At 56.9% G+C, this 13,735-nt stretch overlaps 2 protein-coding genes across 2 annotated transcripts in view; one reads left to right on the top strand and one right to left on the bottom strand.

The window, feature by feature from the left end:
* The window catches only part of LOC130853933 (cadherin-23-like), a 429,317-nt gene that overhangs the window by 358,494 nt on the left and 57,088 nt on the right, over positions 1-13,735 (top strand). Inside the window, exons 32-34 of the mRNA XM_057736393.1 lie at positions 6,787-6,847; positions 7,814-7,962; positions 12,816-12,951. Coding sequence (XP_057592376.1) covers positions 6,787-6,847; positions 7,814-7,962; positions 12,816-12,951 — 346 coding nt within the window. The remainder of the gene's footprint in view (positions 1-6,786; positions 6,848-7,813; positions 7,963-12,815; positions 12,952-13,735) is intronic.
* On the bottom strand, positions 719-1,090 carry C5H10orf105 (chromosome 5 C10orf105 homolog). The gene has a single exon (XM_057736412.1). It carries the CDS (start codon positions 1,088-1,090, stop codon positions 719-721), a length of 372 nt encoding a protein of 123 aa, XP_057592395.1.

Below are 13,735 nucleotides of genomic sequence, written 5' to 3'. Positions count from 1 at the left end.
CATCCATCCTGGCATAGATGCGTTGGGGGAGGGGGGCACACCAAGGTGATAGCCAAGATTGTGATTGGCCAGGTGGTGTTGAGAGCCTCCTGCTTGCCCCTCCTCCCAGCAGGCGCTCAAGGGTGCTGGCTGTTCCCATGGATTACAGGCGAATGCTGGCAGGCCCAAGAAGTCCAAGGAGAGGAGTCCCTGGGTTCCCCTTTGCCTTGGGCTCTGAGTTGGCACAGAGGGCAGGACACTCCCTTGCCCCCAGTAGGGGCTGTGTATTTTACTTGGCTGGAGGGAACCTTTGGCTGTCCAGCAACTCGCAGTGGAATCTGAGCTGGGCTTTGGCACCTGGAGGGCAGGCAGGGCTTCTGTTGGGAAGCAGGGGTGCTGCTTCCTGGAGATGGTTGGTGCCTGGTGGTCAGAGAGGGGCCCTGGCGGCCCCAGGTCTGTACCATTCGGAGCCTTGGGCCAAGGGTCCAGTTGGCTGCAGGTGCTCAGTCATTGGTCCAGGAGTCTCAGCAGACAGCAGCCAGAGCGTCTGCCGGAAGGAACGTATTCTTCCAGGGGCCAGCTCTGGGAAAGGCCACAGGCTTGGGCACAGAGGGAACCACTGGGGGTGAGCGTGTAGCACAGGTTGTTTGCGCCACTGTCCTCTTGCAGCCTGCGGTGCCAGGTTCCGTCCCAGGCAGGAGGGCCTGCGGATGGACCCTGGAGTAGGGGGACTCCCCCGTTACATCGCGGTAGATTCGGTGCAGTCACAGTCGTGGTTGTCCTCTCTGCCCGGCAGGGGGCGCCGAGGGGCAGGCCGGCCACAGCGGAAGCTGTGCAGGGAGCAGCGCAGCGAGCCCAGGCGCTTCCAGAGCCGGAGCTGGGGCTCGCTGGGGCTCCCCGGGTGGTGGGGCATGTATTCGCGGGCCTGGCGGCAGCTCAGATCCAATGCAGTGGGCTTGCAGAGGGTCATGAACAGCAGACAGGTGGCCAGCAGGAGGAAGAGGCAGGCCAGGGCGATAAGCACGGGAATGGGGTCGACGGCCTCCGAGGGCCTCCCCGGAGTGACAGGGGCTGTGAGGAAGGCAAGGGGGCTGGGGCCCTCTGTGCTCATGGCTCCTGCAACAGGAATGGGACAGAAGCAGATCAGCTAGACCCGGCACTGGAGAGGGGAGGGAACTTTGATGGGTGCTGGGCGCTGCCAGACTAGCTGCAGGTAGCATGATGGTCATTTTACAGGTTAGAAGGGTGAGGCTGGGAGAGGTAACAGGCCGAAGGTCACACAGTGGGGAAGTGATGGAGCTGGACCTGACCTCAGGTCCTCTTTCTGCTACACCCCCTGCCTTCCTGCCTTGGAGGAGGCAGGAGGGTAACACCTTCCGGCATTGTAAAGTCAATCCTCACGAATTACAATAGAGTCTTAGACCTGAAAACTTGGGATCTAAGTCCAACTCCCTCACAAACTTGCTCTGTGACCAGGAACGAGTCATTAATTATAGGTGGCTGCAGCGGTCAAGGACTCTAGCAGTTATCTAATGCCAAGGCTACACACTGGAGACCCACCAGTGTGTTTTGCTGGGTTCTTGTAGTGTTTTTATAAATTTAAATTAATTGTGAATTTTTTTTTTAAACAAACCCAAAAAGAGAGAGAGATTTCACATATATATCTGAACATCTGGCTTCTCTTGAAATTTCAGAATTTCAGCCCTGGCAGCATGGGGCCAGGTGCTGCCTGGCACCCAGTGGCTGGGGCTAGGCCGCAGCTGCCCCATTTAGACAGGGTGCAGGCCCCCAGCTCACTGCACTCCCCGCCCTCAGGCCCCTGCACACCTCTGTCACCTGCCTGGCCCCAGGGGAATTCCTGTTGGTGCTTCCTGAGGAAGTCCAACCTGCTCCCGCGACAGGTCGGGAAACTGAGGCCCAAATAAGGGACGGCGAAGCCCAAGGCCATGCAGTGAGGCTGTGGCCAAGCTAAGGCCAGAACCAGATTTCCTGACCCCTGGACCGGTGGCCTTGCCGGCCTGCTGGCTCCCAACCCTCTCCCAGGACTCCCTGAGCACCTCTAAGAACAAGTGGGAAGGAATCCACAGAGAGCAACAGAGCTGACAAGGTGAGGCTGGAAACCCCAACATAGTCACCCGTTATCATTTCGGATCATCCCACTAGAGGGAGGATGGCAGGTGGTCCTTGTAGCTGGAAAATCAAGCTGAGCTTCGGGTTGCAAATTAAAATGCATACAAAGCCCAGCTGATAGATAACCTGTGACCAGCAGGACAAGTGGGCAGGTCTACCTGGAGAGCAGAGGTGGAGGGGCCTCTGCAGGGCTGATGGAATGCCAGAAGGCAGGCCACTGTAGTCCCTCTTTCAGGTTCCCAAGAGAAGCCAGAAATCTGGATTTTTTAGGCAAACATTCCTAATGTTTAAATATTGGCAACTAATTCAAATCTGGTTGAGAGAGAGAGAGAAAAAAAAAGAAGACACTGCAAAGGCCAAACTTGTTTTTTTTAAATATCAAAATGAATTTTCAAATATTTAAAATACTACAACAGGCCAAGCAAAATACATAAGAAGGCCACATCCAGCTTACAGGCCAGTATTTGTGATCTTTGATTTCTATAAACATAGGGCAGGAAATCCAAAAGTGGGTCTCATATGAAATAATTATATTTCTTATATTTCTAATAAGAAATAATTTATTTCTCTTTGACCTCAGAGACTTTCACGAGCCTGAGGGGTAACAGATTTACCGCCTTCCCCAACGTGCAGCTTCGTCTAACTCCGTCAGGGTCGAGCCCCAAACACGAGGCAGGAGGAAGGGCTTTAGGTCATGCTGAGGCTCTGCCTGCGGGCTGCAGAGTCCAAGTCAGCAAGCAGAGGGGACTGCAGGGGGGCCACCCCGCCCCCACCCTGCCGAGCCCCCAGCCCCACCCCGGGCACTCACCAGCAGCCGCGGGACCTAACTCCCAGCTCTCTGTACACAGCCTCCTCCTGCCTGCCGCCTGCCCTGTGCCCAGCGACTGAGGGCATCCCGTTCACCCCACCCCACTCCCACCCAGTCCCCACCACCACTCCTTCCAGCATTTCCAGAGCATGACCCCTTCCGGCTCCCAGATGGAAACTCTGATGCCCATCTAGCTGCCCAGGGCCTCCGCCTCTCAGGCATCAGGCCTAGAGAGGCCTCTGGCCAGGCCATACGTGGGTTGGCCCTTCCTTGAATCTGAGCGGCAAAGAGGGATGGGGTGTGCCCACCACCATGTCCCATGGGGAGAAAACTGCCCCTCCCTCTATCCTACCCTGAGCAGTGATTGGCTGGGAACAAGAAAAGGGCAGTCAGAAGCGGGACGGGCCTCAACCCTGCTGGTCCTAATGTGGTTTCAAGGCCTTCATGTGGACCTGGAGAGCCTATCAGGCTGGCATAGCAGGTCCAGGCCTCAGTCCTTGGGACAATGCTTTAAAAAAAGATAAGTGAGGCTGTAATTAGCATTTTAGTATTTTTCCTTTTAAGTAAGAGATTCCAAAGTGCTTGAAAACATCAAGCCATATCCTCCCTGGGACTCCTGGCAAAGCCAGCTGCAGGCCCCCTTGATACCCTCTCTGAGCAGTCAGCAGGGATCACTGGTTCTGGGGAAAGGAGGCCTCCATCAGACCAAGTCCAGGAATGATCTTGAGAGCAGCTGAAGCCTCTCCCTGCCCACCGGCAGGCCTTGCTCTGGACATATCTCTGTAAACTCAGTCTAGGCCTGCTGTGAGCAGAGGGGACTGACCGCAGCACGTCTTTCTGTGTGGCCTCGGACTAACCACTGCTCCTGCCTGGGCCTTGTTTCCACTTTCTACAAAAGCGAAGGGATTCCCCAGGTCTGAGCACACCCTCACATCCTCCCCAGAGTAGCCCAGGAAGGGTGCAGCCCCACTTTCCTGCAGTCCCCCAGCACTGACCTCAGAGCCAACCCTCAGCAGTCCCCAGCCGGGCGGAGACGTCTTCTCAGCTGTCCAAAAGAGGCCCCAGGAGCACCGGGCGCCACTGTGACCCCAACCTGCCCTAGGCTCTGCCTTGCCCTGTGCCCCTCAGCCAGCCAGCCAGCCAGGCAGAGTGGCCTTCGCCCCTCACTCTCCAGTTAGACCTGGCTTTGTCTAGAAGAGGCTGGGCCCTGCCTTGGGGGAGGGGACAGCCAGGAGAGTAGGGATGGCAACTGGGCTGGGACGAGGGAGAGGGGAGCCTTGCAGAGGAGTTGGGAGCTTCTGAGCCTTCCCACGGCCTCACTCCAGCCTGTCTCCTTGGAACCCTCTGGAGGGGCGGAGGCACTGGGAGGATGTAGGGGGAGGGTTTCCCTGCTTCTGTACCCATGGCTCTCACCTTCCCCCAGTGGACCTTTGAATGGTATGGTCAGCGGGGAGGCGGGCAGCCAGCTGGTTGCTATTCAGTGCCTGCCAGCCTCCAGGTTACCAGGGAGAGGGGCTGCAAGCCACACAGCGGGAGGGAAACAGTCAGAGAGATGGGCCCTGGCAGCCCTGAGGCCCCTCTCCCCTCAGCTTCCCAGAAAACCACCTTCCCTTTGAGGGTGTCTGGCTGCAGAAGCTGGGGAGAGAGGCATTTTTCAAAGGTCAGAGAGATCACAGGGCAGAAAGCAGAGGATTGAGAGATAGCCAGGGCTGTGCTCCTTGGAGTTTGGGTCGGCCCTTGGAGACCCCCCCAGGCGGTGGCCACACACACACACACACACACAGACACACACACACGCACACCCCTCACACCCTCCTCCAGCCTCCTTTCTTCCCGGAAGCCAGCGCTTCCCTGGCAACCAGCCGCCTGCTTAGGAGCCTAAGTCTTAAGCAGCTTTCCCATCAACGATCCCCAAGCTGGCAGAGATGTCACCCGGAAGGGAGGAGCTGTGGCTCCGCCCAGGGCCTGAGCCTGGGGGAGGGGAGGAGCTGTGGCTCCGCCCAGGGCCTGAGCCTGGGTCCACCTGCCTTTTGAGCTCCTCCCTCCTGCCCTTAGCGCTTGACAACAAAAGGAGCGTCCCCTGCACAGCCCCAAATGGATCGCATTGTCACAGTCCATTAGATGACTGAAGGGTCATCTCATCCAGCCTCCTGTCTCCCAGATAATGAAACTGAGATCTGAAAAGGTGTGGCCTGGCCAAGGTCACCCAGCAATTGGGGGGGGGGGGGGGGGAGAATTTGGTGCTTTCCCTGAAAAGGAAAAGGAAAATGGGCAGCAGGCATCTGGTGCCCAGAGCGCCCACTGGACTCCTGCATCTTACACCTCGCCCTTCAATGAACCTCATTTTCTTTCACTTTCTCTTCCCAAGCTGACTGCACACCTCATCTGTGGCCTCCAGTTTTCTGAGATGGCAGGAGGCAGAACTCCCAGGGTGGTGCAGGCTGCCAGGGGAAGTACCACCATGGATGGAGACACCCAAGGGCATCCACTTGGCCCTCTCCCCTGTCCTCATCCCTTCCAGATCCGGACTGTTAAATGCCCCACTACGTCCCTCCATTTTCTGGCTCTTAAGACGTCTCACGGGAGGAAAGAACTCCACAGCAAGGGGCAACCCAGCCATCCCAACTCCAGTATAAATCAAGAGGGCCTCTCAGGGAAAGGTGGCCTATTTCATACTGTCCAACCTTCAACATCTATCTCTGCACCAGGCACCAGAACAGACGCTTTGCAGAGATTATTTCTAATCTTGCCGTCAGCCCTGTAAGATTGGTTATCATTGTACCTACTGAGGCTCAGTGGGGTTACGTATCCACGGCCACATAGCCAGTAAGTGACAAAGCCAGGATTCGTGCCTGGGTCTTCCTGACCCAGGCCCCCTGTTCCTTTCACGCCAACAGACTTCCCCTCCTCCCTACCATCAGCACATTTTTCAAAATCCTTAGACACATTTACAGCACAGGGTCGAATTGATTGGTGGAGACAAGAGAGCAGATCCAGAAGAAGTGGGAGGGTCCCAGGTATGACAAAGCAAGTCACACATACCACGGCCCCATGGCAGCCTTCCCAGGCACGCAGGCTAGGGTCTCTCTCTGCATCATTTTGCAGGGGTGTTCTCTACTCCTTTCCGGTGTGTAGCAGGTAGAGGAGGTGTTCAGCTCTCAGTCTGACAGGACACACCTCAGGGCCGGCTGTGACTAGCCAACAGCCTCGAGGCCAGACTCCTTGTCTAAAGGGCTAGGCACTGGGCCTTCTCAGAGTGAGAACAGCACACCCCCACGTCCCACCGGCGGCAGTACGTAAGCCTGAGGTACAGCCCAGCAAGCCGGGGTGGGCTGGGGCTACAGGGGATGATCGCGTGTGTGGGGATACGGGGCCGTCCTCCGGGAGGCGGCATGCGGCTGGGAGCCCGTGTGACCAGGATAGCTTCACACCGAGGAAGCGTGGGCGAGGAGCCGTCATGCAATCCAGCTACCCCAGGGGAGCGTCGTGGAGCCTCCAAAGGCCCAAGGAGGGAACCGTGGAGGACTGGGCTGAGCGAGCCAAGCCTGGACCCAGAGAGCGACAATGCCGTCACCCACCGTCTCCCCCCCCGCTGTGCTCCCCAAGAACCTGGAGGAGGGTCAGGGAACAGAGCTGACAGGTCCCCCGCCACTGACAGGACAGCATGGGGCCATCAACAGACAGGTGTCATTGTGGGGGATGAGCAAGACGTGTTCCTCTCCTCTTCCACACCCCCAGCCTCATGGGAAACTGTGGGTTTGGGCAGGACAGCCTGGGGGTGGCGTGAGGGAAGGGGAGGGACTCCACAAATACCTTCTCTGCCTGTGGGTGGAATTCGAGGAGTAACCACGTGTCTCATTCTCCCTCAGCTAAAAGCCACAGATGCGGATGAGGGCGAGTTTGGGCGTGTGTGGTACCGCATCCTTCACGGTGAGTGGGCTATCCTAGCATGGCTTGGGGTGGGGGGGGGTTGTGGCCCTCCTGCCTGGGGGTAGCAGAGCTTTTCTAGGCTGCCAAGGGTCTGGGAGGTGGGGCCAAAGAGGCCCCAAGTGCTATACACTCAGCAGGCAGCTCCAAGGGAGGAACCAGGGATGCTCTCTATTCATTTGCACCAAGTTGGTTGTATTTTAAGTGAGGATGCATTTGATTGCTCTGCTCCCTAAGTTCCACGTGTCACACAGCGGGTATCACCCTGACAGAGGGGGCTTTAGGGACCAGGGCAGCCCCCGGCAGGGAGCTCCCGAGAGAGTAAGCATCATTGGCCCAACGTGTGTCATGTACCCATCCCTGAACCAATCCCTATGGCCTTGGACACGAGGACAGCCCCCAGCACGTTCCCCAGAATGAGTCTCACTGGGACAGCTAGAATCATGGGACCACGCTTGACCCAATCACTATGGCCAGAGACTAAAGTGTGCTGATCTGCTCACTTCTGGAACGAGGGATGAAATTACCTCTATGTAAAGCACACGGCCTGAGCGTGGAGGTGGGTGGATCCCAAAGGAAAATCAGAGTCCACAAGATGAAGGAATGGGCGCTTCCCCTCTAAACCCCCCACAGAGAATGTGATTTGGGTTCCTTTCTTTGTAATGCCTCAGATTCCTCTGAAATACTGAATCTACTGACACCTCTGGGCATGGGGACCTCAGAGGACCTCCAGGCCTTCTGTAAAGGGGCCACAGAGTGTGCTTCTGCCCTCTCCCTCAAGTCCTGCTAGGCCAGGGCAGTGTGAGGCAGAGCCTTCTTTGCCATTTTGAGCTTCAGCCAAGCTCCTAAGACCTCTGGGCAGGGTCTGCATTCTGGGAGTCTGGGCTTCCAACCTTCCACCCCGCCATGATCCCACAAGCATCCTACTCCAGGGCAGAGCCCATGCATATCATCTCTCTCTCCACACAGGTAACCATGGCAACAACTTCCGGGTCCACATCAGCAATGGGCTCCTAATGCGAGGGCCCCGGCCCCTAGACCGGGAGCGGAACTCATCCCATGTTCTGATAGTGGAGGCCTACAACCACGACCTGGGCCCCATGCGGAGCTCCGTCAGGGTGAGGCCAGGGGCGCTCAGGGTGGGCGTGGGGTGCACCCTGGGGCCACTCATAGTGAAACCCTGCGTCCCGTTCAGCATCGATGTGAGGACTGGGCCAAGGCCTCAGGTGGACCAGAGATGGCCACCAGTTGGGTCCCTGTGGGGGCAGGGCCGCAATTAGTTTAGGTGTCAGATGACGCCTGGAGCTCAGGTACAGTGGGGGTGCCTGGGATCTTGGACGTGTCATTTTGCCTCGAGCTTCAGTTGCTCCAGATGTGGAAAGGGGTCAGTGATACTGATGTCTGCCTAAGGGATGAGGTGTCCTTATTATACTAACCCCCTGTCGCCACACAGCTCTCTAGTTTGGGCCAAGGAAATCTCACATACGTGATCTTGGAGCTGTAGATGTTGCCAGCTTCATTTTACAGGTGAGGAGACTGAGGCACAGAGAAGTCACTCGTGATAGAACCAGGACTTGAGCCCAAGTCTTCTGAGTCCAAGTTCAGTGTTCTTTCCATTGAAAGTATCCCTCAAATATTCTATTCAGCACTCCCAGCTGCCCCATCAGATATATTCTTTTCTGCCCACCCTCACTCATCTCAGGCCTCTCCCCTATGCAGCTAAAATCAAATCAACCTTAATCTTCCTGAATGGTCAAAAACATGCACCCAGATATTCCGCTGGCTGGGCCGGTTGATGTGCTCCCCTGCCCTGTGACAAGGGGACGACTGAGATGAATGAGATGATCTTCACAGTCACCCCGCACCCTACCCACTCTGCATACTCAGCAGCTCACAGCCCCTTCCACTTAACCAGGTGGAAAGTGAGTCAGACGCTAGAGGTGAAGAGTAGGAGGAAGATGGGAAAAGTTGGGGTGGGGAGCACGCAGGGACTTTTACCCAGAACTGAGTGGGACAGAATCAGCTCCTCTTATCAGCCCCATCTCCAGCCCGCTGTTTCCCTCAGGCTGGAAACAATGAACAGAAGGCTGCCTCGGGTCACCATCATGAAGGAGGTGCTGGGGAGCGCGTGACTCAGCCTTAGCCCGTCTTCTGCTGTTGCCCCTGCAGCTCTGCCCCAGGAAGAGATGGGAAGGGAAGCCTGGGTCCTTACGGCTGCCCCTCTGGGTGAGATCTGCCCAGATGGAGATGACTGAGGGGGTCAGATCCCTTGGGTTTTTATACCTTGGGGCTGCTTGGAATGATTCCAGGGCCCTGGTGACCGAGGGTCAAACACTTACCCGAGTGTGCACCGGGGCGGCCCCACACAGCCATGCTTACCGGCATCACTGCAAAATATTAAATCAGCATGTGAATTACTTATTCACATGCTGATCAGTACACCCACGTCAGAGCCTGCCCTTGGTGGGGCCAGCTTCAGGCCGCAGGGTGACTGATATCAGTGGAGCTTGGGCTCGCACCCTGGACTTCAAGCTTTCTAACCACAGCACACCCCCTGCCCTCCCAGGAGCAGGTGGGCCCCTCTCTCCAGGACCTGTTCCTGTCATTGCCTCAGCACTGCAGCTGCACACCTTGTTAAACAAAATGGTATGCAGTGCCCCACGTACTGTGTAAAAGAAAAAAACAAACAAAACAAAACAAAGCCAGGCTATGCCAATCCGTGCTGGATAGGACACCCAGGACCACACCTGCTCAGTCACCCTCCTTTTGTTCCTCTCCCCATGACCCCTGAGGAATATTAAACCCTCACATGGTCCTTCCTCTGTGCCAGGCACTTTTCTAAGTGTTTCGTGTACTTGAATACATTTAAGCTTCATAACAGCCCTATGAGGTAGGCACTGTTATTATACCCATTTATAGATGAGGAGATTGAGGCAAGGAGGGCTTGGCCAATGTGTTTAGGGTCACATGGCAGTAAGGGTACACAGAGCCAGGCTTCACACCTAGGCAGTCAGCTCAGGTCTGTTCTCTTAACCACTATACTATGCTGCCCCACAGAAGGTTCCAGAGCACAGAAACCACTGATGCCTCATCCCCAAAGAGTCATTTTTAAGGTGGGAGTTTGGTTCCTGGTCCCTAGGGCTAGAACTTGATGGCCCTTACAGCACATCCCATACTCCCGAGCCCCGGGAAAGCCGGGGACCTTCCTGAACACAGTGTGGGGACTCCAGCATTGCCCTGGACGCATTTTCCCAGCAGCAGCAGAGCTGGTTTGTAGGGACCACCCGTATCCTGCTGTTCCTGCTTCAGGGGCTAGGACAGCACCGACAAGGGGCCAGGGAGTGTGGAGTGAAACGGTCCTTGTAGAGACCGCGCGTGTGCACGCGCCTCCACGTCTCCTGCCTCGTCTCCGCTGGAGGCACAGCCACGGACAGAACGTGGGCCCGGGAGCCCAGGGAACCCAGTAGCTCAGTCGCTGAGCCCTCCTGCTCAGCAAGAACTTGGCAGGCCTGGGTGTTTCCTGTACATCTGTGTCTCTCAGGTTTGCAAACCGCACACCATTTTGCCTCCTGGCTCTGCTGCTAAAAACAAGGCTGAAAGCAGCAAGAAGGGAGTGGCACGCAGCCAGTCTCACAAAGGACCCCCCGCAGGCTCCATGCTACCTCCCTCCCCTGTTTACTGCACTGTCAGGCTAGCCCTGTTCTCCCCCCACAGCTCTTGGAGTCAAGGCCATTTGGCCAAGCAGACTCGGGAAGGGGAAGGCTCAGTTTCGAAAGATGGCTGGGTAGTTTCTGTTTACAGCAGGCGAGTTCCTGAAATTCATCCATGCAAATTCCCCCTCATACCCACCCACCCCACCCAGGATCTCCTCAGCCAAGTTCTTGGTGGAGCCAGACTTAGAGGGTTCTGGCTTGTGAGCAGCTGTGCTCTGGAGTAGGCATGCTAGTTTGCATAATGGGTTCCGGGTGTCTGGACATGAAAATGTGATGACCTAGCAGGGCTACAGGGGCCCCAAGAGCAGAGAAGTAGAGAAACCTTAGCCCCCGTAAACTTCTCCTCCCTCTGGCTCTGCCACCCTGTTCACCTCACAGCTTGCCACGGGTCAGGGCACCATTTCTGCTTACACTGACAGAAGCCCCTTCAATTCTGTCCCGCCCGTTCCCAGCTAACCCCAGAAGAGAAGCTGGGGCTGATCTGAGCGGCAGTGATGGATCAGAAGCCAAACGTGCGTGCTCTCGGGTGGGGCCTCACGCCGCCGTGGGTGCTGATGACCGCACGTGGAAGTCGCGCTGCACGTCTTTGCCCCTGCCCCATTTGCTTCCTGCCTGCCCTGCTGGCCAGTTCCTGCTAAACAGTTCCCGCTGGTCCTGGCTCTGCTAGGCTGCAAGGACGCTGTCTCTCCTGTTTGGGGGCCAGCTCATCCCCAGCATAGAGCAAAGAGTGGCAGGGTTGCTAGACTGGGAACCAGGAGAATCCCTACTCTCTTTGCAGCTCTTGGTGACTGTGAGGGCTCAGGCAAGTCCCTCCTCATCTCTGGGCCGCTGTTGCCTCATCTGGACGAAGAGGCAGGAGCCCTGGGCCTCCGTGTGGCTCCTTGAGCACCACGACTCTCTGGCTATAACTCCGCTCCCCACCACGCTAACCCTTCTGGACACAGCCCTGGTCCTGCCATACCTGGGCCAGACCCTCTGGTGCTCCTGTGTGTGCTGGGGGCAGGGAGGTGCACAAAAAGAAGGTGGGGGGGCTTCCTAGGTAGCGCAGTGGTTGAGAGTCCGCCTGCCAATGCAGAGGTCACGGGTTCGATCCCAGCTCCAGGAAGATCCCACATGCCGCGGAGCAACTAAGCCCGTGTGCCGGAAAAAAAAAAAAAAAAAAAAAAAAAAAAAAGAACAATGAAAAAGAAGGTGGGGTGCTGATCTCTAGCCGTAATATCTCTCTCCATAAACATCTTTCAAACTTTTGTTGTTGTGTAAGATGTACGTGTTCATCCAAGAGAAATTAGAAAATGTAAATAAGCAGTGATGGAAATTATGCATAATTCCACAATTCAGACATAGCCACTGTCTTGGGCGGGGTCTGCAGAAGCAAATCCTGAGACAAGGATTGGTGTGAAAGTGATTAGTAGGAAGTACAGGAAGTGTTCCCAGGAAAAGCTGGGGGGCGTGGGACCAGCTAGGAAAGGCAGCCAGCAAAGTGGAATACAGGAAACTGTGACTCAGTCTCGCAGGGAGCTCTGGAGAGAGTCATCTCAGCTGCTCATCCGTCAGTGGCTAACGGCTGTCTTAGCCAGAGCAGGACGTAATTCCCAGGCACCCCTGACTCTCTAGGTGTCTTCTGGCTCCAGCGCTGGGGTGGGGTGCGGTGTGTTGGGCTTAGTCCCCCACAGAGAGCCACGGTGCTGGCTGTTGGCAATGAGAGCACCAGAGAAAGTGCCTGAGAGCCTCGAGGAGCCTGAGCGCCAACATCTTCTGCTACCACCATACTTCACATTTCCATGTCTGTTCTCCCAGATGTATCTTGATATGTGAATGGTGTCCCTTTAAACTTTTCAAGCACTTTTGCAAGGCCCTGGCTCGTTTTGTTTTCATACAGCACCCTAGGAATGGCACAGGGCCTGAATTGTTACGCTGATGTTACCCTTTCATAGCTGAGAAACTGGATGGCCCAGGTTTCACTAATTAGCCGCAGGTTCCCACAGGATTTGTAGCAGAGCCAAGAGCAAGACAAAGTTTGTTCTCTAACGAATGATATTTAAGCACCTGCCACATGCCAGGTCCTGCGCAAGGCTGGGGGGAGACAGGGGACGACACACAGTGACCAAGCGGACAGCCGCAGGTCCTCCGTAGGGCGCTCACAGCTGACCCAGGAGAGCAGAGCAGGGAGCACACACGCAGGCTCAGGTGGGCCCAGCCTTGGGCTTGCCCTGCCCCCACCGCACCCTGACCCCTCATCCCTGGCCTGGGCCCGGCAGGTGATAGTGTACGTGGAAGACGTCAACGACGAGACCCCAGTGTTTACGCAGCAGCAGTACAGCCGCCTGGGGCTCCGCGAGACGGCAGGCCTCGGCACGTCGGTCATCGTCGTCCGAGCCACGGACCGGGACACTGGTGAGGCTGGCAGGGGGAGGCCAGGGCGTCCATTCCCCAGAGTGAGCGTGACCTCCCCGGCCCACCCCTCTCTCTCCCGCGGGGCCTGTCATCCGTGGGGTGCCTCGGGCTCCCCCACCGAGTGGCTCCCGGGTGGGGAGGGGCTCCTGGGACAGTCTTGGTGGCACCCCCACCAGATTCCCAGGCCCAGGAGGATGGGAGTCGGGGAGAGTTGCCCTGGTTTCTGGGCAGAGAAAGGAGAGGTCACAAGCTTGATATGTCCAGATTTGTCATCCCAGGACCTGGCAGCTCCCTGCTAACCTTGGGCTGGGGCTAGGCAGGGCCAGGAGGGGTGAAGGACTCATCCAAAGCTGGCTGAGGCCTGGTCCTCCAGCCAGCACAGCCCAGGGCCTGGCATACACACATTTCACAAGAGGCAGTGTTCTGCCAGGCAGTGGTCATTCCTGAAGGCAGCCCGGACCGCGCCAAAGGCCCCGAGCCCTAGAGGCGGTCACCATGAGCAGCACAGAATGAAGGAGAAAGGTGGCCAGGTCACTGTGGCCCTCTTCGTGGGGCCTGGCTGTCTGGGCTTGTGCCCCAGGCCAGGGATACAGCCAGAGAAGACCTCCTTCCTGCGCTTCTGGGTTCCCAGCTCCTGCCCTTCTTTCATGTCAGCTGCTCTGGTGGCTCCCAACCCAGCCCCCGTCAGCATCCCCAGCTCACCTGGAGCACGGGATGGAGTAGACGGAGAAATAGGCCTGAAAACTTCCAGGTGATTGTTCTCCCTTAAATGGCACGTTTATAC

Source organism: Hippopotamus amphibius, chromosome 5 (assembly GCF_030028045.1).
Source record: "Hippopotamus amphibius kiboko isolate mHipAmp2 chromosome 5, mHipAmp2.hap2, whole genome shotgun sequence".
In the NCBI taxonomy this organism is placed as follows: domain Eukaryota; kingdom Metazoa; phylum Chordata; class Mammalia; order Artiodactyla; family Hippopotamidae; genus Hippopotamus; species Hippopotamus amphibius.
The sequence above is the reverse complement of the archived record's forward strand: the minus strand, read 5'-3'. Positions and strand labels throughout refer to the sequence as shown.